Consider the following 22,473-nt stretch of genomic DNA (forward strand, 5'->3'; position numbering starts at 1 on the left):
TCCCAAAGACACCCTGGCACAGTAAACTCATTAATAGCAAAATACATTTTAAAAGTAATTAAAAATGTTCTGCCAGCCAATGATTTCAGGGATGCCAGGAACAGTATCTTCCTGCCACCAAATGCCTGGGGCAAACAGGAATGTTTTTCCAGTTTTTCCTGAAGGTTGACAACAAGGGAGACAGATGCACCTTGTGCAGAAGGGCGTTCCACAAACAGGGAGATGCCACTGAGAAGACCCTGTCATGGGTCAATGCCAGCCGGGCAGTACTACCACCGCCAAGACCTCACCTGCCAGTTGTAGAGTCTGAGATGGTTGAAGTTGGTCCAAGACATTTTGCTGCCCAAGGCAGAGAACAGGGTGGCTCCCATCCCCTCCATTTCATATGTATAGAAGCTGAGTGGGCTGGCCGTCAAACCTCAAACACAGCTGAGAGCAGAGGGCTAGTGCAGGGGCTGCCAATATTATTTTATGTACTTATAGAATCACGTGTGATCTTGTTGCAGGTCACCACTGTTCCCCTGTGTGTAACAGTTGGAGAGAGAGCTCCACACTAGAGAAAAGAGTTTAAGTGCCCTGCGCCTATGTCCATGCTAAACCAGCCCTTTGCCTGGGCATCATTTAGAATAATTGAATCATAGAACTGTAGAGTTGGAAGGGATCCCACTGGTCATCTAGATGCAGGAATCACACCTAGAGCATCCTTGACAGACAGCCAAGGGGCTATAGCTACTGTCTGCCAGCTTCTGCTGCCTGAGGCAATGACCTCACTCTCCCTAATGGTAGGGCCAGTCCTGACTCTGCCTCTTCATACTCAAACCTTTGTTCATTTTCAATCAATCATGTCATTGCAAGATGGGGCCTAATGAAGAGCTTGGCTCAGTTAAAGTCCCGTCTGCTTGGTCATCCCGGCTGAAAGCGCCTGTTAAAATATATGAGGTTCGGTTTTTTGATTTAGTGGATGAATCTGAGCATCCGATTGACACTATCTCTTTCTCACTCAACGCCTCCTCTGTTTTTCCCTTCCAGCCTGCAATGTCACCATTCACAACCGTTGCAAAGATACTCTGCCCAACTGCACTAAAGTCAAGCAGAAGGTGAGTGTGTTCATGTAAATGTGTGTATGAGAGAGGGGGGACTCTTGTAAGCCGTGAGCAAGGGGGGGACGGGACATGAGAGACAAATGTTTCTAACCAACTTGTGGCTGATACTACACTATTTTACTTATTTATATTCATTTTATTTCATGAAATTTATATATCAATTAATTGGAGGGAAAAAAACCCAAAACGGTTTAGCAAAATAAAAAAATGAGAGTTATTAGTAAACATTAGTAAAAAAATAAAATAAAATAAAAACATTTTTAAAAATTAAACCCAACAATAAACTAAAAACACACCTGCATTCTAAACATCTGGACAGGCTTGTCTAAGCAAAAATGTCATTAGCAGGTGCTGAAAAGGGTATGGTGGAGGTGCCTGCCTGATGTCAATAGGCAGGGAGTTCCAAAGTGTTAGGTGCCTAAAAGATTGATTTCTTGCAATTTTGGAGTGGGTATTGCTTGGTACTGGTACAGAATTGAGCTGCTCAGGCCATCCCTGCTGTATTGTTTTAATATTTGATTGGGAGCCGCCCAGAGTGGCTGGGGAGACTCAGCCAGATGGGCAGGGTACAAATAATAAATTGTTGTTGTTGTTGTTGTTGTTGTTGTTAGTATCCTCAGGGCCCCTTTCAGTTGCAGTATTTTTTTAAAAAAAACTTTAAAAGCCTGCCTACTTCAGTTGGGTGCCTGCCCAAAAAAAATTGTGTGTGTGTGTGTGTTGTTTTTGTTTTATTTTTGTTTTCCTGCTATTGCTTTTGAAATGGGTTTTATATTATAACATGGTGGCGTTGGTTTTGATTTTGAATGTTTTACTACAGGATGGCATTTTGTACTTCTTCACATAGCAAGCCGTTAAACTATGGGATTCGCTGCCACTGGAGGCAGTGACGGGGCACCAAGCTAGAGTGCTTTAAAAGAGGATTAGACAAATCCATGGAGGAGGAGAGGGCTGGTGATGGTTACTGGCCGGCATGGCTATGCTCTTTCTCTATGGTTGGAGACAATGCTTGTGAACACCAGTTGCTGGAAACCACAAGAGGGGAGAGAGGGCTCCTGTGCTCAGGTCCTGCTTGCAGGTTTCCCAAAGGCATCTGCTTGGCCAGTGTGAGAACAGGATTCTGGGCTAGATGAGAGCCCCCTTTGGTCTGATCCAACAGGCTCTTCCAATGTTCCTATGCTGAGTTTGGACTGAAAAGTTTTGACTGAGCACAGGGGTGTAGCCAGGATGAAAATCAGGGGGGCCAAGGGGCGGGGCCAAGGGGAGGGGGAGGGGCCACATCGGGGCAAGGAAAGCTCCCTTCTCCCTTGCCAGCTTTCCCTCCTCCCCCTCCGCGATCGGCAGGGGCGAGGGGGCACCAGGATCAGCCCGAAATCGGGCTGCTCCGATCCCCTCCTCCCCCTCTGCAATCGCCGGGGCAGGTGGAGGGAAAGCCCCAGAGCCGCGCAAAGCGGTTGCCTGGCTTCCCCTCCGCCCGCTCCACAGCCAGCCAGGGAGAAGGGAGACGGCACCGGGCGGGCAGCGGGGCAGGCTGGCCAGCGGCCCTGCTTCTAGGGGGGGGGGCAATTGCCCATGACTGAGCACAGACTGAAAAGACAGCTGAAAAGATAAATAAATAAGAGCCTTTGGGAATCTGCTTGCGGTAGCAGCACTTTGAGCAGTGTGCACAGCATGCACACGAAAGCTCATACCAATGACAAACTTAGTTGGTCTCTAAGGTGCTGCTGGAAGGAATTTTTTAATTTTGTTTCAAGCACTTTGAGAGATGGTCCCCCTAACACAAAAGCAGTAATTTACCAGATATGGGTATCAAGAAATAGAGACAAATGTAAGCTACAGTGCTTGCTTTCATGTTCCAGAGGGAACCATCCAAAAGCACACAGGAGATACTTCAAAGCCACCCCCTTTCTCCTCCACCAGAGCTTTATTGCAATGACCCAGCTGCTGCTCATCGTTTTTCTCTTTCTTTCTCTCTGCCCCTGCCCCTTGCAGCAGCAAAAGGCAGCCTTGCTGAAGAACAATTCAGCCCTGCAGACGGTGTCCCTGAGGAACAAAAGTGAGTGGAGCTGTGAATCCCACGTCAGGAAGGGGAAACAGGGCAGGGAGTCAGCTGGGGGAGGAGTTCTCCTCTGCTAAAGGAACTGCCTTATAAGGCCCCACCTGTGATATACACTTAAAGCAGTATCATACCACTTTAAACAGTCTCGGCTCCCCCAAGGAATCCTGGGAAGTGTAGTTTGTTAAGGGTGCTGAGAGTTGCTAGGAAACCCCTTACCAGAACTACAATCCCCAGAGTTCTCTGGGAAGTGGGACTGACAGTTAAAGAGTCATGGCTTCCCCTAAAGAATCTGTTAAAAAGCAGGATGCCGCTGCTTTACATTATTAATAATATTTTTTATTATTATTGCGGATGGGCCCTTAGTAAGCACGGCCTGTGCTGCTAAGAAGAGGAGAGGGCAGCTGGGGAGATACTGCTTCTGAGGTGCTTTCCCCAGTTTTGGGTGGGGCAAGAGAAGAGTGAGGTTCACTTTAGTCTAATGGGCCCCTCAATAAAGTGTGACCCTGAAACCCCTTTGGCCAGCTCTGAAAATAGCGGGTGCTTCTGAACATGTGCAGAGTGCCTTTCTGCCAAAGGCACACCTCTGAGATCTCTTCTGTATACAGTGGGGATGGAAGTGTTGCCTCCAGGCTGTCTTAAGCGCCAGCACCCTTAGTCGTTTGTAGAAACCCGGTGGGGCACTATTGGCTGCCTGAATTGCATAATGCAACTTGTCCTTTGATATGATGGAAGCCTGTCTTGCAATTCTTATCAACCCCGTTTCTCTTTCAAATCTCCAGCCACCATCAGGGAGCGCCCCAATTCTGCCATCTACCCCTCTGAGAGCTTCCGCCAGACCCTGCTGGGGTCTCGCCGGGGTCGCCCCACCTTGTCTCTTTCCAAAAGCGTCTCCACCACTAACATTGCAGGGTAAGTTGGATGGCTTTAAAAGAGGATTGGAGAAATTCATGGAGGGGAGGGTTGGCTGTGGCCGCTAGCCACAATGGCTGTTCTCTGCCACCACAGTCGGAGGCAGCAATGCTTCTGAATACCAGTTGCTGGAAGCTTCAGGAGGGGAAGAGGGCTCTTGTGCTCGGGTCCTGCTTGCGAGTTTCCCTGGTTAGCCACCCTGAGAACAGGTTGCTGGACTTTATGGTTCATTGACCTTGATCCAAAAGGCTCTTTCCTTATGCTCTTAAACTAGTAGGGAGAGAAAGCACAAATCTCTCCCTTGTGTGACCAGATTTATGTTGCAAGATTTGTGGAGCAGGTCACCTGTCTCTTGACTTACATCGGCCTAGTCTTCCCCAACCCAGTGCCCTCCAGATGTTGCTACACTCCAACTCCCATCCAACCCAACCAACGGAGACCAATGGTCAAGGAGGATGGAAGTTTAGTCCAAGAACACCTGGAGAGGGCTGTGGGTTCCCCACCCTCCCTGTAGGAATATTTTCGAAACGTGAACCCTCTTTGTAATGGATGGTGTCAGTCTTGTATTTCTTATCAGACCTGTACTAAGAAGACCTGGGTTCCGATCCCTGGCGGAATCGTGCGCGACCTTCGGGCAAGCCCTCTCTATCTCAGCCTCAACTACTTCAAAGGGTTGTTTTGTGTATTAAACAAGATGATAAAGCGACAGTTGTATTGGTTTAGAAAATTCTCCTCTTCCTGTCCAGGAATTTCAACGATGAATCTCCTCTTGGCCTCCGGAGGATCCTGTCCCAGTCCACGGACTCCTTGAATATGCGCAACCGGACCCTCTCAGTCGAGTCCCTCATCGACGAAGGTGAGATGGGAAGTGTGGGTGATGAAATCCTGTGCCAGTATTCTGTGCATATGTGTAGAAAACTAGGAATCTGGGTGAGTTTAACACAAATAAGAACAGACAGGCTGGGTATGTATGTATGTATGTATGTACAGTGGAACCTCGGTTTACGAATGCAATCCGTTCCACGGAGGCGTTCGTAAACGGAGGCATTCACTCCCTGAAGGCACACATTTGCGTGTGCGCGAAGCGCTGATAGAGCGCTTCTGCGCGATCTGCGCATCCGACGCTGCGGAACCTGGATGTAAACACTTCCAGGTCCTCCACGGCATTCGTAAACGGAGGCGTTCATAAACAGAGGTAGTTGTAAACCGAGGTTCCACTGTATGTATGTATGTATGTATGTATGTATGTATGTATGTATGTATGTATTTGCTGCCTGACAAATGAGGAGGGGGCTGTTTTTTAAGGGTGCTGACTGTTCATCAACCTTGAACCCCCAGATGCTTTTATTTATTTTTATTTTCCCTCCATAAAATTTATGCACTGCTTGATTGTAAACATCAAACCTGATTGAGCTGCCCCCCCCCCGTTCTTTTGCATGGGATTTCTGACCAATCAAAGCATGCAGCGTTCCTGGATGAAGTCTTGGGGAGACGACATCAGAGCCAGTGTCTCTGTGTGGCTTGGACCTGCTGAGTTCCAATACCACAACCCCAGATGCACTTATCTGTGTGCATGTTGTGGTTTGATAGTTCCCAATGTCCAGCATTTCTGCATGCCCTCAAGGCTCAGTTAGGCTTTCATCCTCTTCCCTCCTCCCCTCCTCCATCAAAGTCATTACCACATACGTATAGACACAAACACATTCCCCCTCTTTTTCCCTCCAGGGGCCGAAGTCATATACAACCAGCTGATGAGCGAATTTGAGACTGGTGAGAAGGATTTTGAGGCTGATTCTTGGAGCCTGGCAGTTGACAATAACTACTTGCAGCAGCACAAAAAGGAGGTCATGAAGCGCCAAGATGTCATCTACGGTGAGGATTTGTGCCACTTTTGCCATCCCTCCACCCCACCTACCAAGGATTTCTGAACGCAATGGGTCCCAAACACCATGTCACCTTGGAAGGAGAAGCTTAGTCACAGCCAGTCCATGTCTTCCCAGCAATGTACAGTTCGAAAGACACACGAAATGCTGTCAATGTGCACACATAACAACCTCCAGAAAGGTAGCTGTGTGAGTCTGCACCAACAAAACCAACAGTCTCTTGAAGCACCTTAAGGACTAGCAAATGGATGGCAGGATAGGCCTTAAAGCACACGTTTAACATCATGTGTCATTTAGCCTGAAGCTCACCATTGGGAATGGGAAATAACACTCCTTCCTCCTTCCTTCCTTCCTTCCTTCCTTCCTTCCTTCCTTCCTTCCTTCCTTCCTTCCTTCCACCCCCCCAGTGGAAATTGCTATACAGAGTTTGTAGAATTTAAGCCTTTCCTGGTTTTTATAAGCCTCTTCGCAGGGAGGCATACAGAAATTGTTAGGATCCTCCTTGATAAGTGTCTCAAACCAAATACAACCCCCTGAGTGGTGTTTTGACCGTATTGATTTTGGGACCGGGTTTATTGTTGGCCAGAATAACAACCTTAAAGGGGGAATTAGAGGTCCCATCCAGACCTCTGACACCATGAGCACAGCCCTCCTGGGATTGCACAACTTCCGCTTGCAGGAGGAAGTGGAAATTGCATATTTGAGTGCTCCCCTGTGTGAAAATAAATAAAACTACCTGGCATGTAAAAAGGTAGCACACCAGGGAGGAGACAGAATTCTCCCTAATGGCACACAAACACTTTGGTGTGGGTGGAACATTCAGACACAAGATAATTCTACCATCTGAATTCTGAACCGATTCATTTCCAGGAAGAGAATTGTACTATTTACACTCAGTGTTCTTACACACTTATGTCACACGATTTCTTCCGTTTGGTTCATGACTTCTAGCCACAGCTCTAAGAGGCTTTCCTTGTGTCCCGCTGCTTTCCCTGGGGAAACCCGCCGTTTATCGCTGAATTGGAGCAAACATCAATCCACAGAAAACCCAGCTGATGTTTGCTCCAGTTCAGCAGTAAACAGCGGCTTTTCCCAGGGGAAAGCGGTGGGGCGAATGAAAAACCTCTTGGACAGGCAAAACAGAAGTGTGGGTGAGCCCTGGCGCACCCTCCCCACCCCACCTTCTTTTGCCTCTACTATGCCAATGCAAACTGGTTCACATCTCCCCTCTTCCCACTCCTGCAGAGTTGATCCAGACAGAGCTCCACCACGTGCAAACGCTGAAGATCATGACCAACCTCTTCCGCAAGGGCATGCTGGAGGACCTCCAGATGGATGTGGCCCTGGTGCAGAGCATGTTCCCCTGCGTGGATGAGCTCAGCGACATCCACGACCGCTTCCTCGTCCAGCTCCTGGAGCGCCGCAAGGAGTCCCTGGCCGCCGACAGCAACAAGAACTTCGTCATCAACCGACTGGGGGACATCCTCATCCAACAGGTGCAGCAGCCACCATTCTTGCTGGTCTCACCCATTTGGAGTGGGGTGTGTGGCATGGAGGGGCATAGAGGGAGAAAGCAACTATCTTTATCTCCCTTCTCCCTGCCCGGCTATATGTCAGGAACATGGGGAACTGCCTTGTACTGAGTCAGACCATGGGTTTATCTAGCTCAGTATTGTCTACACCAGTGTTTCTCAACCAGTGTGCCTCCAGATGTTTTGGGACTACAACTCCCATCATTCCTGACCACTGGTCTTGCTAGCTAGGGATGATGGGAGTTGTAGTCCCAAAACATCTGGAGGCACACTGGTTGAGAAACACTGGTCTACACTGACTGGCAGCAATGACTCTCCAGGGTTTGAAGCAAGGGAGTCCCAGCCCTACTCAGAGATACCAGTGGGGAATTGAACCTGGGACCTCCTGCCGCATGCAAGGCAGGTGCTTTCCCAGTTGAGCTGTGGCCTGTCTTCCTGTTGTGATCTCACCTCCTTGCACTTCTGCCTTCCAGTTTTCAGGCAGCAGCGCCGAGCAGATGAAGAAGGCCTACTCTGAGTTCTGCAGCCGCCACACTAAGGCCGTGAAGCTTTACAAGGAGCTCTTTGCACGGGACAAGCGGTTCCAGCAGTTCATCCGGGTAAAGGGCCTCTCCGTCTTCCCTTCCCACTGGGAAGGTCTATCACCTCACCCCCTTCCACCCCAAATGGGAAATCCGACTCCCAAGGCTGTGAAACCTGTTTCCCAGTGTAAATTTTTGCCCCTTTCTCCAGAGGCTGACACGGTCCACGGTGCTGAGGCGGCACGGGGTTCAAGAGTGCATCCTTCTGGTGACCCAGCGCATCACCAAGTACCCCGGGCTCATCGACCGGATCCTGCAGAACTCCAAAGGTGCCAGAGAATGGAGGGCAGGGTGACCTTTCACCAAAGGGGCAAAAAGCTGGCTTCTTTTTCTCTTAACCATGACCATCAAACAATAAACTAATGCCTACAATACCAACCCTCTGAAGCATTTCTGGAGCTTCGTTATGTATGCAATCAATCATCAGGAATATTCTTTCTTTGTAATGCAGTACAATTGTGTCTTACATGCATTTAACTTGCACAGTTGAAGGCAGGCTGGTTGAAATTGCACAAGTTAAATGCAAGCAAGGCGGAGAGCTTAAAAGCTCTTTTTGTGCTGGGCCTGCTTGTATGGCAAGGCCCACTCTGCACAATGACCATAGCTGCCAAGTTTTCCCTTTTCCCACGAGGAAGCCTATTCAGCATAATGGAAAATCCCTTAAAAAAAGGGATAACTTGGCAGCTATGACAATGACTCCGGGGTGATCTCACGAGATCTCTTGAGCAATCTGAGTTCCCGCGAGGTCACACACAAGCACCCCTCGGTTTCCAGAGCCAGCACACCAAACACACCTTGGCCCCGCAAGCAAGGCGTAGACTGAGCTTCAAGTCTCTTTTCATGTGGGGTTCTGTTTGGGTTACCTGATGTGGAAAGAGCTTTTAAACTCTCTGCCTTACTTGCTGGGCAAGCCCTGCTCAGCACATGGGCTCTGGGAGTGCTGGCCATACTCTCTGCCCCCTCACCCATTAGCCATGGGAGCAGCTCCAAGGGTTTGGGTATATGCAGTTTCATATATACTGTATTTAAGGGAGATGGATGATTCATTCAAGATGCACTGCATGGTATTTAAAGTGTCTGCACACAAAAATCGGACCTAGATACTCTATTCATTGTCATCACCTGCCATGTCCTTTGGTACCATTCTACCAAAAGTGGAATTGTACACAGCTCCCAGGACCATAGCTGCCAAGTTTTCCTTTTTCTCACGAGGAAGCCTATTCAGCATAAGGGAAAATCCCTTTTAAAAAAAGGGATAACCTGGCAGCTATGCCCAGGACATAACAAATTAATATTCAGCTGCTGATAACCATCCTAATGTGACCTTGATGAACTTCCCAAGCTCAGTAAAGCCATTTGGTGGGGGAGATAAAATTAAGACTCATACCCAGAGCCTGCTGTGTTGCTTTGTTCAGAATGGTCTAGTGATGCTTATAGCCCTGCTGAATGTGGGTGAGGTCTGGTACCCCCTTGAAACCCAGGAACTGGAAGTGAGCGAGACAGAGGGGCATTGAATCTGCAGTGCGATTGGGAGGCAGCAACTGTGAGAGGCTGCAATGGGTTCTGGTTGGAAGAGAGGTTTTCCCTCGGGCCAAAAAGCCCGATAACCAAACCGAGCCTTTGATCATGGTCTCCCCACCTGCCTTCCCCCACCCCAGGGAACGAAGTGGACCAGCAGGACCTGAGCACCTCTCTGACTCTGATCAAGGAACTCATTTCCACCGTCGACCAGGAAGTTCATGACTATGAGAAGAATGCGCGGCTGCAGGAGATTTACGGGCGGGTAGATGGGCGCGCCAAGGCCCACCTGCCCTGGGAGCACGGCCCCTTCTGCAAAGAGGAGATGCTGCGGCGCAAGCTGGTACACGATGGCTGCATGCTCTGGAAGACGGCCACCGGGCGCTTCAAAGGTGGGTGGGGCCTGTGGGGTTGTGTGTGTAGCTCACTGCCACCCTCTAGTGGCATGTGGCTCTCAAGGAGGGAGGTCTCCCAGACTGCATCTCCGATTCTGAACAGGCACAGCCATGCTTTATATATGTATTTGCTATGGTTATGCATCGGCTTTTGGCCAGCACATTCAAGGCACTTCGCAGTTTGAAAGAATGCCATTATTGTTGTTATTATAAACCTGCCCTTCACCCTAAGGTCCCAGGGAAGGTTATGGCATTAAAACAATGCAAACTTAAAAACAGCTTTTGGGGCCCCAAAACAAACTGGCAACCAGTGCAGCTGTTTTAAACCAGGGGTTATATGAGATCCAAACAGAATCCCAGCCAACTATGTGGCTGCTGCGTTTTGGGCTAGTTGGAAGTTTCCTAGTAGTCTTCAAGGGCAGCCCCACGGAAAACACATTGCGGTAATCCAATGCTCTGGAAATTACCAGAGCATGGAGTAGAGTGGCCAATTCACCTCTCTCTAAAAGGGGCCATAGCTGGTGAGCCAGACGGAGCCGTAAAAAGGCCTTCTTAGCCACTTGGCTTCCAGTGGTAGTGTAGAATCCAGTAGCAACCCCCAAGTCGTGTGAGCCTTCTCCTTCCAGGGGGATGTAACCCCTTCCAAGGCAGGCGATTCTGAGAATGGGGGATCCAAGTGACAGCCAGGGTGATAAAGGGGACCTTGCTATCTCCTTCCAGAACATCAGTGCTGGGTAGTGATTCTACAGGATCTTCACTTTGATAGGGGAGTGCAAGAGATTGAATGTGCAGCAACAACCCGGAAGACCTTTCAGCCCCTAACACCTTGTTTCTTCCCCTTTTCTCTTGCAGACGTCCTGGTAGTTCTGATGACAGATGTTCTCATCTTCCTTCAGGAGAAGGACCAGAAGTACACCTTCCCCACCCTGGTGAGATATGCTCTGTGGGCTGTGCCTATTCCCTGGTGTAAAGGGCCCAGACTCTCAAACCGGATACTCTGGCTAAGGGAAGCTGGACAGATGAAAGAAAGCCCTTCACACATAGTTAAACTGTGGAACTTGCTCCCATAGGAGGCAATGACCGCCACCAACCTGAAGGGGGAAAACCATGTAAACACCTTGGAGCCCTTTGGATAAACATAGTAATTAAAATTACTGTAGTAATGAATTTTTTTTAAAAAAAACAATCAGAAGGGCGCCACGAATGCTATCGACTTTCTTCCCCCTCTCCCAGGACAAGCCTTCTGTCATCTCCCTCCAAAGACTGATTGTGCGAGACATTGCCAACCAGGAGAAGGGCATGTTCCTCCTCAGCAACACCCCGCCAGAGATGTACGAGGTGCACACCGCCTCCCGGGACGAGCGCAACACCTGGATGAGGCACATCCAGCAGGCGGTCCAGCTGTGAGTGTTGTGGCTGATGGGGCCCAGCCCTCCTGGTCGAAGGCTCTTGTAGGGATGGACAGATCAGTCGGTCTGTCGACCAGTTTATTGATCCAGCCAACAGACCTCGCAATAAAAACGTCCACACCCATTAACGTATGAAACGAGGGGCAAGATTGTCGAGCAACCTCTTAGCAAATGGTGAAACACGGCCACATTTTCTTTGGATAAACGTAGGAAGGTAGGAAGCTGCCCTTCTGCCGAATAAGATAAAAAACTAGCGCAGAATTGTCCACACTGACTGGGATCTTTTTGCAGCCGCCCCGGAGGTGCCAGGAATTGAACCTGGGACTTCCGTGTGCAGAGAAGCAGCTCTACCTCTGACTGATGGTCCTTCCCCTAAATAACTCCCCCTCCCTCGTCCCTTCATCATTGTCAACAGGAACTGAGCTACTGTTTCTATAACAATGTTACCCAAAGAAGAAAAACTTAATATTCAGAAGATACAAAGGTGTTTCTGGATCACCAATCCTTTCCGGAGATCTCAATAAATCTCACAAAATGGTAGGGCATGGCTCACTGTTTCAATTTCTTCTGGACCACAGGGGCATAACCCGTTAGAGCAGCAGGTGCCCTTAAACCTTCCACCCCCAAAAGCCGAAGGTATCAGTCACATTGGAAGGTGCAAGAGAAAATGCCCTTCTGTATCTGTGGGTGCATAAATTATGCAGATATTTGGCCCGAAGGTTAACAGTAGTAGGGCTAACAGAACAATGAATGGCAAAGGTGAGGTGGTTTTATTGACTATCAACCTATTTCCAATTTGCTTTAGCTTCACGTCCATAAGCCCACTCCATCCTATTTCCACAATAATCAATTTAAAACAAACCAAAACCATCCCCCCCAATGGATTTTACTCCACATTTTATCACTGAGCATGTACACATTTTTTAATAACAAATCTTTAAAATACCCACATTTTTAAATGGATTTTGGTACCGTTTGTGTGTGTGTGCCAAATACTATCTCACCAAATTTGGAGCAGTGCAAAATTCAAATTACAGTCTGCACATCAGTCTTGAGAGATGCTTATTAGGTCGTTTTGCGTCAGGTTTCAGAGCAAGAGAATTCCTAAAGTCTGGTTTGGATCTAATGCATGCTGATGGAAGATACAAGTTTTTAAAAAATTATTTAGCTCAGCAGTGGAGCACCGACCTGACACGCAGACAAGTCCCAGGTTGGATCCTCAGTCATGGTAGACCAGGGTAGGCAATCTCAGGCCCAGAGGCCAAATGCAGCCTTCCGGGCCTCTCTCCCCAGCCCTCGGGCCTCTCCCCAGGCCACACCCCCTCACGCGCCTTCCTCTGCTCCCTCCTCCTCTGGCTTTCATGTGTCTGGAATGTAGCTTCCTGCATAAAAGGTGCAAGTTACATCCGTTGCTCTGCCAGGAATCTTAAACCGATCTTTTTGGTTGTCGCTTTGCCCACTACAGTTGCCCCGACCGGGCCGATTTCCCACTCGTTGAGACAGAGAACGAGGCCTCTCTGCGGAAGATGAAAGGTAGGGCAAACGAAACCAGAACTCTAGGAAAGGGTGCTCTTCCTGCTACCCACCACCTCCCCCCGGCAGCCATGTCTCTTCCTCCCTCGTGCAGATAAGATACTCCAGTGCGACCGGGAAATCTCAGAACTCCTGGAGGATAAAGTGAGGCTCTTCGCGGACATCCTGGCCCTTCAGAGCTGCAGCGAGGACGGGCCCCTGAGCTGCGTGAACCCTCGCACCCTCTTCCGCACCGAGTCGTCAGACACCCCCCAGGGCGAGAAGCTGATCCAGGAGGCCGTCAAAGAAGGTAGCATGCTGCGGCACTTAAGGGACACTCCCCGTCTTGGCCCAAGTCTCCTGCCTCCGATGAGGGGTCACAGGAGGTACAAATAGGGTGTCCAATAAACCACAGGTGGCTTGAGGGAGGAAAGAGCAAATGGGCTTCTTTGAGCTCCCAAGAGCTTGCATTGTCCCATAGGAAGATACGGCTGGCAGGTGAGGATGCTTTGCAGTGTGAGAGTTGTAGTCCAAAACAGCGGGTGCAGGGGGCACTGAGTTGACAAAGGCTGCAATAAAGTGTGACAGGTTGGTTGGAGATTTGGGGGGGGGCAATGTTGGTAATCAGGCTTTATTGTACATATTAATATAATATGGCAAATATTACATGGCTTACTAATCAATCTGCGTCTCTTTCCCTTTGTCTTCATGCCCCCCCTTCTTTACTGACAAAATGCCTGCGCAGTGGAACTTCTCAAAGATCTCTTCGTGGGACCCAGCTGGGACCGAGACCAGAACCATAGCCAGGCTCCCAACGGGTGCTCCAGCCCTAATTCCACAAGTACGGAGCCAGCCCTGAATTCTTCTATGACTGTGTGCCCCTCTTCCCTGCCAGTTTCCCCTAGCAAGTCCGTCCCCCCACCCCAAAGTTCACCTTACAGGGCAGAGCAGCTCCCCTGCTGAGCTAGTCCAAGGGAATGAATTCATAACTCCATGTGTTGAGCAACTCCTGTCGCCCCTTCTGGACTATCACTGTTTCATGGGTAGTATTCAGTCACATGCCAGGAAAATCGGGTTGTGCAATTAATTATTTTCATTATTATCGATCAATTTTATTGGTTGCTTTTTTCACAAAAATAACTCAGAGCGAGGTAGAACAACGAAGAAACAAACACATTAAAACCAGCATGAATCAAAACAGAGAAATAAACAGGCTCAATCAACGGGTCATTCGGAAGTGACCTCTGTTTGGTGTAAATTTGGATAGTAAATGAATTTGCCCCAACTTGATTTCCTTTGCTGGTTAAATTTTCATGGAGTTTATGGAGCTAAGATTTGGGGTGCGGGAAGGATCAAGGTGTTTGGAAAGGTATCCCCCCTCTCACCTGGTTTCATCTATTTTCCGCCTGCAGATGGCGAAACCGGAACCATCAATGGCTCCCCGGAATTCATCAGGCTTGAGTCTGACTCAAATCAACGGGTGAGTCTTTTGGTGTGGCTGGTGGGGAGTTTGCGCCTGAGCTCTGGGCCTGGCCTGAAGTCTAGAATGGAGCAGAAGGTTCTCCTGGGCCAAGATGGACCAAACTGAACTGGGAGAAAGCAACACCCTCCTGCCTCCCCAGCAGGAAATGATCTTACTTTCAATTAAGGAGAAGCTGTAAAATCATTTCTTACCTCTAGGGAACCTTCTCACCACCACCAGTACAGTGGTACCTCTACTTACGAATAACACTACTTACGAATGGAGCTCCGTCCGCCATCTTGGATGCAGTTTAGCTAGGATTTTTTCTACTTACGAATTTTTAGGTAGGGTTGCTTCTACTTACGAATTTTTTCTCCCAATGCATTCCTATGGGATTCGACTTACAACTTTTTTCGACTTACAAATGTGCGTTCGGAACGCATTAAATTCGTAAGTAGAGGTACCCCTGTATTCTCAAAGAAAGCTTGAAAAACAAACCAAAAAAATTCCCCAGGCAAGCCCCAGGCAAAGAAGTTTGTCCCTCACTAGTTGAAACATCTCAAGAGCTTTAAGATTTCCACTGGAGGTTTTTTCCCACCAAGGAAAAAAACAACTATCCGTAGCTTACCGATAGAATACCTGCCTTGCCTGCAGAATGTTCTGGGTTCAATTGCTGGTGCCTCCAGACATTTAACAGGCTAGAAATGTCCCATGCCTGTAATCCTTGGGGAGCAGCTTCCAGTCAGTGTAGACAGTACAGAGCTAAGGTGGATATGTGATTTCCTGGCCAGTTTTTCCAAGGTAGCACCTGACACAGTTTGTGTTGCATCCCTGTTGTAGGATGGGAACGGCAATCAGCTACAACAGAAAGTACCACAGGAGGTGAGTGGAACAGAGGAGACCTGGGCCAGTGGGCCGGGGGCTATGGGGTGGCGCAGCCTTATCGGACTGATTGCCTTGTCCTTCCATCCCACAGGAAGTGCTGCAGCGGCTCAGGACTCTGTACTCCCTTCTTCACAACCTGCAGGTCAGTGTGATTCAAACCTCCATTCCAGGGCTCCCATTCAAAGAGGATGCCGTTTGTTTCAGAGCTGTGTCTGCCGAGAGCTTGCACTTTTTGGTACAGTACAGTTGCATCTTATGTAACTTGGCTGGTTGAAATTGTGCAAGTTCAATGCAAACAAGGCGCAGAGCTTGAAAGCTCTTTTTGCTCTGTGTCCGCTTTCAGGTGACCCAAGCGTGAAAAGAGCTTTTAAGCTCTCCGTCTTGCTTGGGGGGCAAGGCCTGCTCTGCATCAGACTCTGGGAGTGCAGGGGAGTCTCTCACTCCCCCCCCAAACTGTCTGACTGCAGGGCAGTTCCAAAGTTTAGGGCAGCAAACTTTTTAAGCAGGGGGCTTGTCCACTGTCCCTCAGACCTTGTGGGGGGCCAGACTATGGGGGGTGGGAATTAACAAATTCCTATGCCCCACAAATAACCCAGAGATGCATTTTGAATAAAAGTACACATTCTACTCATGTGGAAACACGCTGATTCCCATGGGCCGGATTTAGAAGGCGATTTAGAAGGGCCTTAGTTTTCCTACCCATGGTTTAGGGTATGCACAATTTTTGTTTATACATGGGACGCTTGGAAAGTGAACTGCCATGTAAGATGCAGTCGTGCAGTATATGAAGGGTAGAAAATGGCCTGTTGCTGAGCCAGGTGACCAGCCCCAGGAAGGCAAAACAGGAGCAGAACGTGCTTGCTTTTCACAATCCAGTTGTTGTTATATTAAATTTGTATACTGCCCTACACCTGCACTTATGCAGTTCTCTTCCTGAGGAGGCCCAGACATTTTCAGCAGCTTTCCCCAACCAACCTCATGCCTTCCAGATGTTTCAGACTACAATTCCCATCAGTCCCAGCTAGCAGGATCATGTTGCCAAGGACTGTTGGGAATTGTAGTCCACAATGGCAGTGCTGCCGGGGGCTGGTGGGCACTGCAGTCTAAAACAACTGGTGGGTGCAAGCTTGGGAAAGCCTGATTTTGAGTCCCCAGAGGCCAGTTTCTTCAGTAATGGCAGGGCTACTGGGCAGGATTATGCTTGGCTTGTCGTCCACTGTCCCTCTGTTGTAGCTGGCCAAGGATGCAAGACGGTGGCAGCACAACAGCCTTGCAATGCCCTTCTGGATATCGAGAGCCAATAACAATTCCGGTTGGGCAATCCTGCCTCCTGCTAATGGCACCTCCCCCTTTGCTCCTCTCCAGGGCGTTGTGGCGCATCAGGACTCCCTCCTGGAGCTTCAGCTGCAGGAGGCTGGTGAGCGGCGGGAGAGGCTGAGCCGGACCAACTCGCGCAAGGAAGGCTCCTCCTCCGCCGACAGGCAGGCCAGCGACCTCTCGCTGCTGCAGAAGCAGCACACGCTGCTACAGGAGGAGCTGAGCCGCTGCCGGCAGCTCTGCCAGGAGAAAGTGCAGGAGGCGGCTGCCTTGGAGGTCCGTCTGCGGGAGAGCGAGCAGGAGAGGGCCCGGCAGGAGCAGGAGGCGGAAGAAGCGCGCAGGCAGCTGGTGGCTCTGCGGCAGCCCCTGGAGGCGGCCTGGGGGCGCAAGGGGGCGGAGCCTCGGAGGCGCAGCTTGCCCGCAGGCGACGCTCTGTACCAAAGCTTCACCCCACCTCCGGTAAGCGCTTCTTCCCATTGGGCTCAAAAGCTTTCCGGTCAGACCAGTATTCACCAACCCAGTACTCTCCGGATGCCTCCCATCAGTTTGGACTGGCCGAGGATGGTGGGAGTGCAAAATGGACATGCTGGCTGGGACTGAATTATGTTTTATGACATCCGCAAATAATAAAATACTTCTTTTTCCATCCCCAAACCATTTCCCTTCAGGTATCCCAATAGAATCTCAGTAGGGTCCAATGGAGGGTTTCCAAGTCTAAATATCAATGTAGGAAAACAGAGCAAATGGTGGCACAATAAACAGGGAAGGAGCATTAGATCAATTAGTTACCGCAGGATGGGGAGCTGCCCTGTGGGCTGTATCCTGCCCTCAGTGTTTTTGTGCCGCCGCCGCCCCCCAAATTTGCCCTTAAAAAAAGATACTAGGTTCTCCCACTGAGATGCATAAGTTGGGGGTGGAAAAACCTTGTTCCTTCCCTGAGCTCTGCACGAGGTGGGGAGATCCATTTTAAGAAAGCTTAAGTCTCTCTGAAGCTTAAGTCTATTTATGCATAATTATTTATAGCCCACTTTTTAGCTGAGACCCTTCTGGGTCCTTTCCAACTCTACAATTCTGCAAAAATCCTTCCAAGGCAGCTTAGCGGTAACAAAGACCCAGGGTTGTTTACTGCTTCTGCTCAGAGTAGGTCCACTGAATTGAATGGACTTAGGTCCATCGTGCTCATTATTTGTTGTTGGCAAGAATTTATTGATATGTATTGATATGTATATACTGATTTCACAAAGTTAAGTTAAACAGATATATAAGAATGTATGTTTAATTATTAAGATACAAAAATACAACCACAATAAAAAAGTTACAAAATAATAACAAGGAAGACACGCACGGGTGGAGGGAAGACACAGGGCAAGAAATAAGAAGCAAATAAGAAATGGCTAAATGTTGGTACATAATGAAATGTGAAAATGTGAATTTACAAATATAATGCATATGTATTACTATGTAAAGATTCCATATATGTGTTGTGACATTAATAAATAAACAAAAAACTGGAATGCAAATTTTTTATATATATATTTGTAATTGGCTGCAACCCACATTAATAAAACCACGGTATTAAAGGGTATGTTCATAATGCAACAGCTCATTGTATCACATCCTTTTGAGACTTTGATCCAGGCTAACCCCCTTCTTCTCTTTCCAACAGCAGAGCCGAGGAGGCGACCTGCTGTCTCCTGGCAGCCACTCCCTCCACCGGACCTTCGCCGGTTGTCAGCGGGATGACATGGCTTACCACGGTGCGCCTGGAAGACTCCAGGAGGGTGACCAGGATCTGGAGGTGCTCCCCGAGGAAGGAGGAGGAGGGGTTGCCCACCCACATTCTCCCCCTTCGAGCCCAAGAGGTGAGGGATGAAAGGTCTTTCTCTGGAGATGCTGCAGCTGTGATGTCATCAAACTTGCCCCTGCAAGGGAGGGTAGCCAAGTTCCCCCTATGTTTAGGCTCTCCTGAGAGATTAAAACTGAAGCCAAACGTAACTGCCTATATGACGCCAGACCAGGTTCAAGGGCCTTGCATTACTTTACAGCTTGGGTCCAGGATATTATAAGGACCTCCTGATCCCTCAGATCCCTGCCTGATCACCAGGCTCTTTGCAGGTGCCCCACCCCCCGGCTCAGATATGCACAGGTTGTAACTGCTAGAAGCCACACATTCAGCACAGTTGGTCCAAGCCTGTGGAACTCCCTCCCAATATATTTTTATATACACCACTTAGAAATGCTAATTATTAAGTGGCATATAAATGCCTAAAATAAAATAAAATAAAATAAAAGAGGGATTTCCTTTTAAATGGAACAGCAGTCAAGGGTAGGTCTTCATTGGCATGGCCAGCCAAGTATCCTGTTGAATAAGCAGGTGAAATCTTTTGCAGGCACCTTTTCATCATGGTCCTCCTGTAGCTTTCCCCCCTTACCCTTTGAGCACTTATTTATTTACTTACCTGATTATTTTCCATATCTGTAGAGCTTTCCATCAGTATATGTTCTCTGGGTGGCCCTGCGCAGAGCAACAAATAAAATACAATCATTAAGATACAAGGTTCTGTCTTGGACCTGGTGTTGTCCCACATCTCTATAAATGACATGGATGAAGGAATGCTCATCAGATTTGCAGCTGATACCAAACTGAGAGATTTCCCCTCCCTCTCATGGTATCGATACTCTTGGCCCTAGAAATGTAGACTGTGCAGTATTGCTTTTGGACATGTATAAATATTACATTTTGAGATTCTAGATTCAGATTCTAAACATTTGGCCAAATTTGCACGCATATAAAAATCTGGTGCGAACGTCCAGGTGTAAGAGCCAAGAAAAGACCTGCATGCTACAGTCGACCTGCTTTTTCTTTTCCGTTTTTGATCTTCATTAACGGCCGTTATCCGCCGCTGCCTTTTGAGATAACAAGGTCTTTTTTGCCTGGTCTCCAGATTTCCTGAGGATGCAGGACATCCCGGAGGAGGCTGAGAACACCCAGGAACTGAACGTTGGAGGCGGCGGCTCCTCGGAGAGCTAGATGGTGTGGCAGGGTGGGGTTATGTTGGGATACCTCTGCCCCCAACCAAACTCCAGGTTTCCTCCAATCAAAGCCATGCCTGGAACTTCAGGGACTTGGAAAGACCACGCCAAGCTAACTTTGGAGTGGGCTGTGGGCGGGTAAGAGGGGAGGGGGTAGCGGGAAACCATGCCCTGAGAGTGGGGGTAGGCGCCGGGAACTGGGTCACAGCTCCCCTCTGGGGACCGCCGCTTGATCTGTGGCCTTGATCATTCCTCATTGATGGGCGATGGGGCAGGGGGAGGACCACCTTCTTATTGCCCCACAGGGTGTCTTTTTCAATTCAGATTGGGGGGGATGATGGTCGGGAGAATCCGGGCGCCATGAATAACTGGGATATGGCTGATTCGGAACCCAACCTCACCCCCACCTCCGTGCAGTTGAACTTTATTTATTTTGGGAATGGGTGGAGCCTGCCCCTTCTCCTTACAAAGAATAGGTTTTAAATTATTTTTTTATTTTGTTTTATTGCTTCTCCATGGGTCTCTGTGTGCAGGGCAAGAAGTAGTGTTTTCTGCTTTCCTGGCCAAGCTCTGCATCTTGAGAAGGGGAAGGAGGAAGGTCTGTCAGCCCAAGACAGTCCATATGAGTCCACAGAATTCTTACACTGCATGTGTCCCAGTACCAGGTTTGTGTGCCTGGTGTCCTTGGAGTTGTGGATTTAACCCCCCCCCAATCAGGAATCCCCCCCAACCACTTTGAATCCTGTATTCCTTTTTTATCTGGATAAGACACTTTTACACTGCTCCCCACCCCCCTTCCCATTCTCTCTCTGTCTCTCTCACACACAGAAATCTGCTACCAAGACATTCCTCGCTCCCTGTTACGCACAGTGCAAAGAACAAACTTTCTAATGCCTCTTTAAAGGAACACTGAACATTACAAATTGGCAAACCGGTTGCACATACACCAGTTGCAGGTGTGTCCCCCCCCCCCTCGGTTCATAGTTGTGGCAGGAAACAAAGTGCTTCAGTAGCAAATGGTTGCGCCCTGCCAAGGACCTTCCATTCCAGAGAATGTTGACCCAAGTGCTTAAAGCAGGGGAACTTCCTTTGGGGAATACATCCAGGAGCCCCTGATTTATCTTTATAATGATTCAAGCTGCTAAAGCTCAACAATTCATCGCTCCGAGACAGGCCTCGGGAAGGCTGGTTAACGCAATTGCAGTTTGCAGGAGACTTGAGATACTGCAAACATCTGACAATTTGATACCCTCCAGATATTTTGGACTACAATTCCCATCAGCCCCACGGTGCACAGGCTGGGAATTTGTAGCCCAAAACACCCAGAGGGTATTGCAACTGCAAATTCTGCATTACAGTATTGCGGCCCTTAGCATTCCAAGCAGAGCCTCTGCTGCTTTGGAAAATACGTCGACACGCTGCTTCCTACAGGACAGTGAATGGACCGACTGCTTCTCAGATTCTAAATTTTGCCCTAAACTAAAGCTACTCAAATGATGAGGACATTTGGGGAGCACGACACGATTCCTCCTGGCTGCCCAACCAGGCGTGGCCATGTTATCGGAGGGAGAATTTCCCCCAAGTTATGGTGTTACCTATGGTTTGCAGATAATGAAGACTGGGCCCTGTTGTATATTGGGGGAGGGGCAGTGGAAATTTTATTTTTAGCTCAGTCTAGTGACTTCCTTTCTGTACCAAAGCTAGGGATTTTTTTAAAAAGATATCTGTCAGGGGGAAGATTTAATCCAGGGATTATTATTTTTTAAAAAAGGACTCCTGGAGCTAGCTTGATTAGACTACGGCTCTGGACTTTACACCATAACACATTCCACTGAAATGAGCAGGGAATTCCTGTTCTGAGGATTCCAACCCAATTTGATGACCCATGGAGAGTTAGCCCCTAGAGCAGATTACACAGCAGAAAATTTTCTGCCCAAGGTGAATATGATTTGAAAGGAGTGGTTACGGAGTTTGTGAATGAGCTGCCTTTTCTCCCCCATCTTATAAAAAGAAAATTGCATGCACACCTCAAAATCCGTGAACTATTTCAGGGAGAGGTATGTATGTGCGTATCCAGTGTGGAAAACCCATTTTGGATAACACAAGCTTTGATGCATTAAAATGCTGCTCCCCCCTCAAATGCTGCATTTCTGATGGCAAACACATCCTCCCCATCTCTAGCAGTAAAACTCAATGGATGTTCTCTCCCCCCACCCCATTTGTAAAGTCCAAAACATCTTAGAAAAAGACACACTGGGTTTTTTTTTTTTTTTTTTGTAAAGGTAATTTAAAAAAATTAAATCCTGCTGTGCTGACCAATAACACCTCTTAATAGAAAACATTAAAGAAGAGGGAGTGATCGCTACAAAGGACTTTTTGTTTTTAAATTAATTCTCAAGGCTGATTTTTATAAATATATATATATATATATTATATGACGAGAAAAAAATGGTTTATTGTTTCCTGTTGATTTAACTTGTAAACCGAAAGGAGAGAAAAAAAGAGGCAAATTAAAGAAGTCAAAACCAAGAATGTGTCGACTTTGCTGGGGGCTGAGTTTGGGGCGGGAGGGGGGAATTAAGTTGAAAAGATGGCAATTTCATCCAAGACCAAGACATAAGATTTAAGAAGCGCCCTGCTGGATGAGGCCAGCGGCCCGTCTAGTCCAACATCCTGTTCTCACAGTGGCCAACCAGGTGTCCCAATGGGAAGCCAGCAAGCAGGACCTGAGCACAAGAAGAGCAAATCTGCCTTTTCCAGCAACTGGGATTCAGAAGCATTGCTACCTCTAGTAACTGTGGAAGACAGAGCAGAGCCACTTTGGCTGTAGCCACCAGGAGATGCCAGGTGCTGATCCACGCCCTTCTGGAAGCACCTG

At 48.4% G+C, this 22,473-nt stretch overlaps 1 protein-coding gene across 5 annotated transcripts in view; it reads left to right on the forward strand.

Annotated features, from left to right (window-relative positions):
• The window catches only part of ARHGEF2 (Rho/Rac guanine nucleotide exchange factor 2), a 120,313-nt gene extending 98,186 nt beyond the window's left edge, over positions 1–22,127 (forward strand). For 3 of the 5 annotated variants that reach the window (XM_060269556.2, XM_060269553.2, XM_060269560.2), the window contains 20 exons: positions 1,030–1,097; positions 3,093–3,156; positions 3,939–4,068; positions 4,815–4,924; positions 5,794–5,940; positions 7,197–7,447; positions 7,957–8,082; positions 8,216–8,333; positions 9,723–9,974; positions 10,830–10,906; positions 11,211–11,380; positions 12,852–12,919; positions 13,014–13,208; positions 13,644–13,739; positions 14,311–14,378; positions 15,201–15,242; positions 15,337–15,387; positions 16,611–17,021; positions 18,229–18,424; positions 19,508–21,251. In XM_060269556.2, coding sequence (XP_060125539.2) covers positions 1,030–1,097; positions 3,093–3,156; positions 3,939–4,068; positions 4,815–4,924; positions 5,794–5,940; positions 7,197–7,447; positions 7,957–8,082; positions 8,216–8,333; positions 9,723–9,974; positions 10,830–10,906; positions 11,211–11,380; positions 12,852–12,919; positions 13,014–13,208; positions 13,644–13,739; positions 14,311–14,378; positions 15,201–15,242; positions 15,337–15,387; positions 16,611–17,021; positions 18,229–18,424; positions 19,508–19,593 — 2,726 coding nt within the window. In that variant the 3' untranslated portion in view covers positions 19,594–21,251. Of the gene's footprint in view, positions 1–1,029; positions 1,098–3,092; positions 3,157–3,938; positions 4,069–4,814; positions 4,925–5,793; positions 5,941–7,196; positions 7,448–7,956; positions 8,083–8,215; positions 8,334–9,722; positions 9,975–10,829; positions 10,907–11,210; positions 11,381–12,851; positions 12,920–13,013; positions 13,209–13,643; positions 13,740–14,310; positions 14,379–15,200; positions 15,243–15,336; positions 15,388–16,610; positions 17,022–18,228; positions 18,425–19,507 lie in introns of all 5 variants that reach the window. The other 2 variants (XM_060269558.2, XM_088659662.1) reach the window with 1 other exon arrangement.
• Positions 22,128–22,473: the final 346 nt, after the last annotated feature.

This window comes from Zootoca vivipara, chromosome 16 (assembly GCF_965207765.1).
Source record: "Zootoca vivipara chromosome 16, rZooViv2.hap1.1, whole genome shotgun sequence".
Taxonomy (NCBI): domain Eukaryota; kingdom Metazoa; phylum Chordata; class Lepidosauria; order Squamata; family Lacertidae; genus Zootoca; species Zootoca vivipara.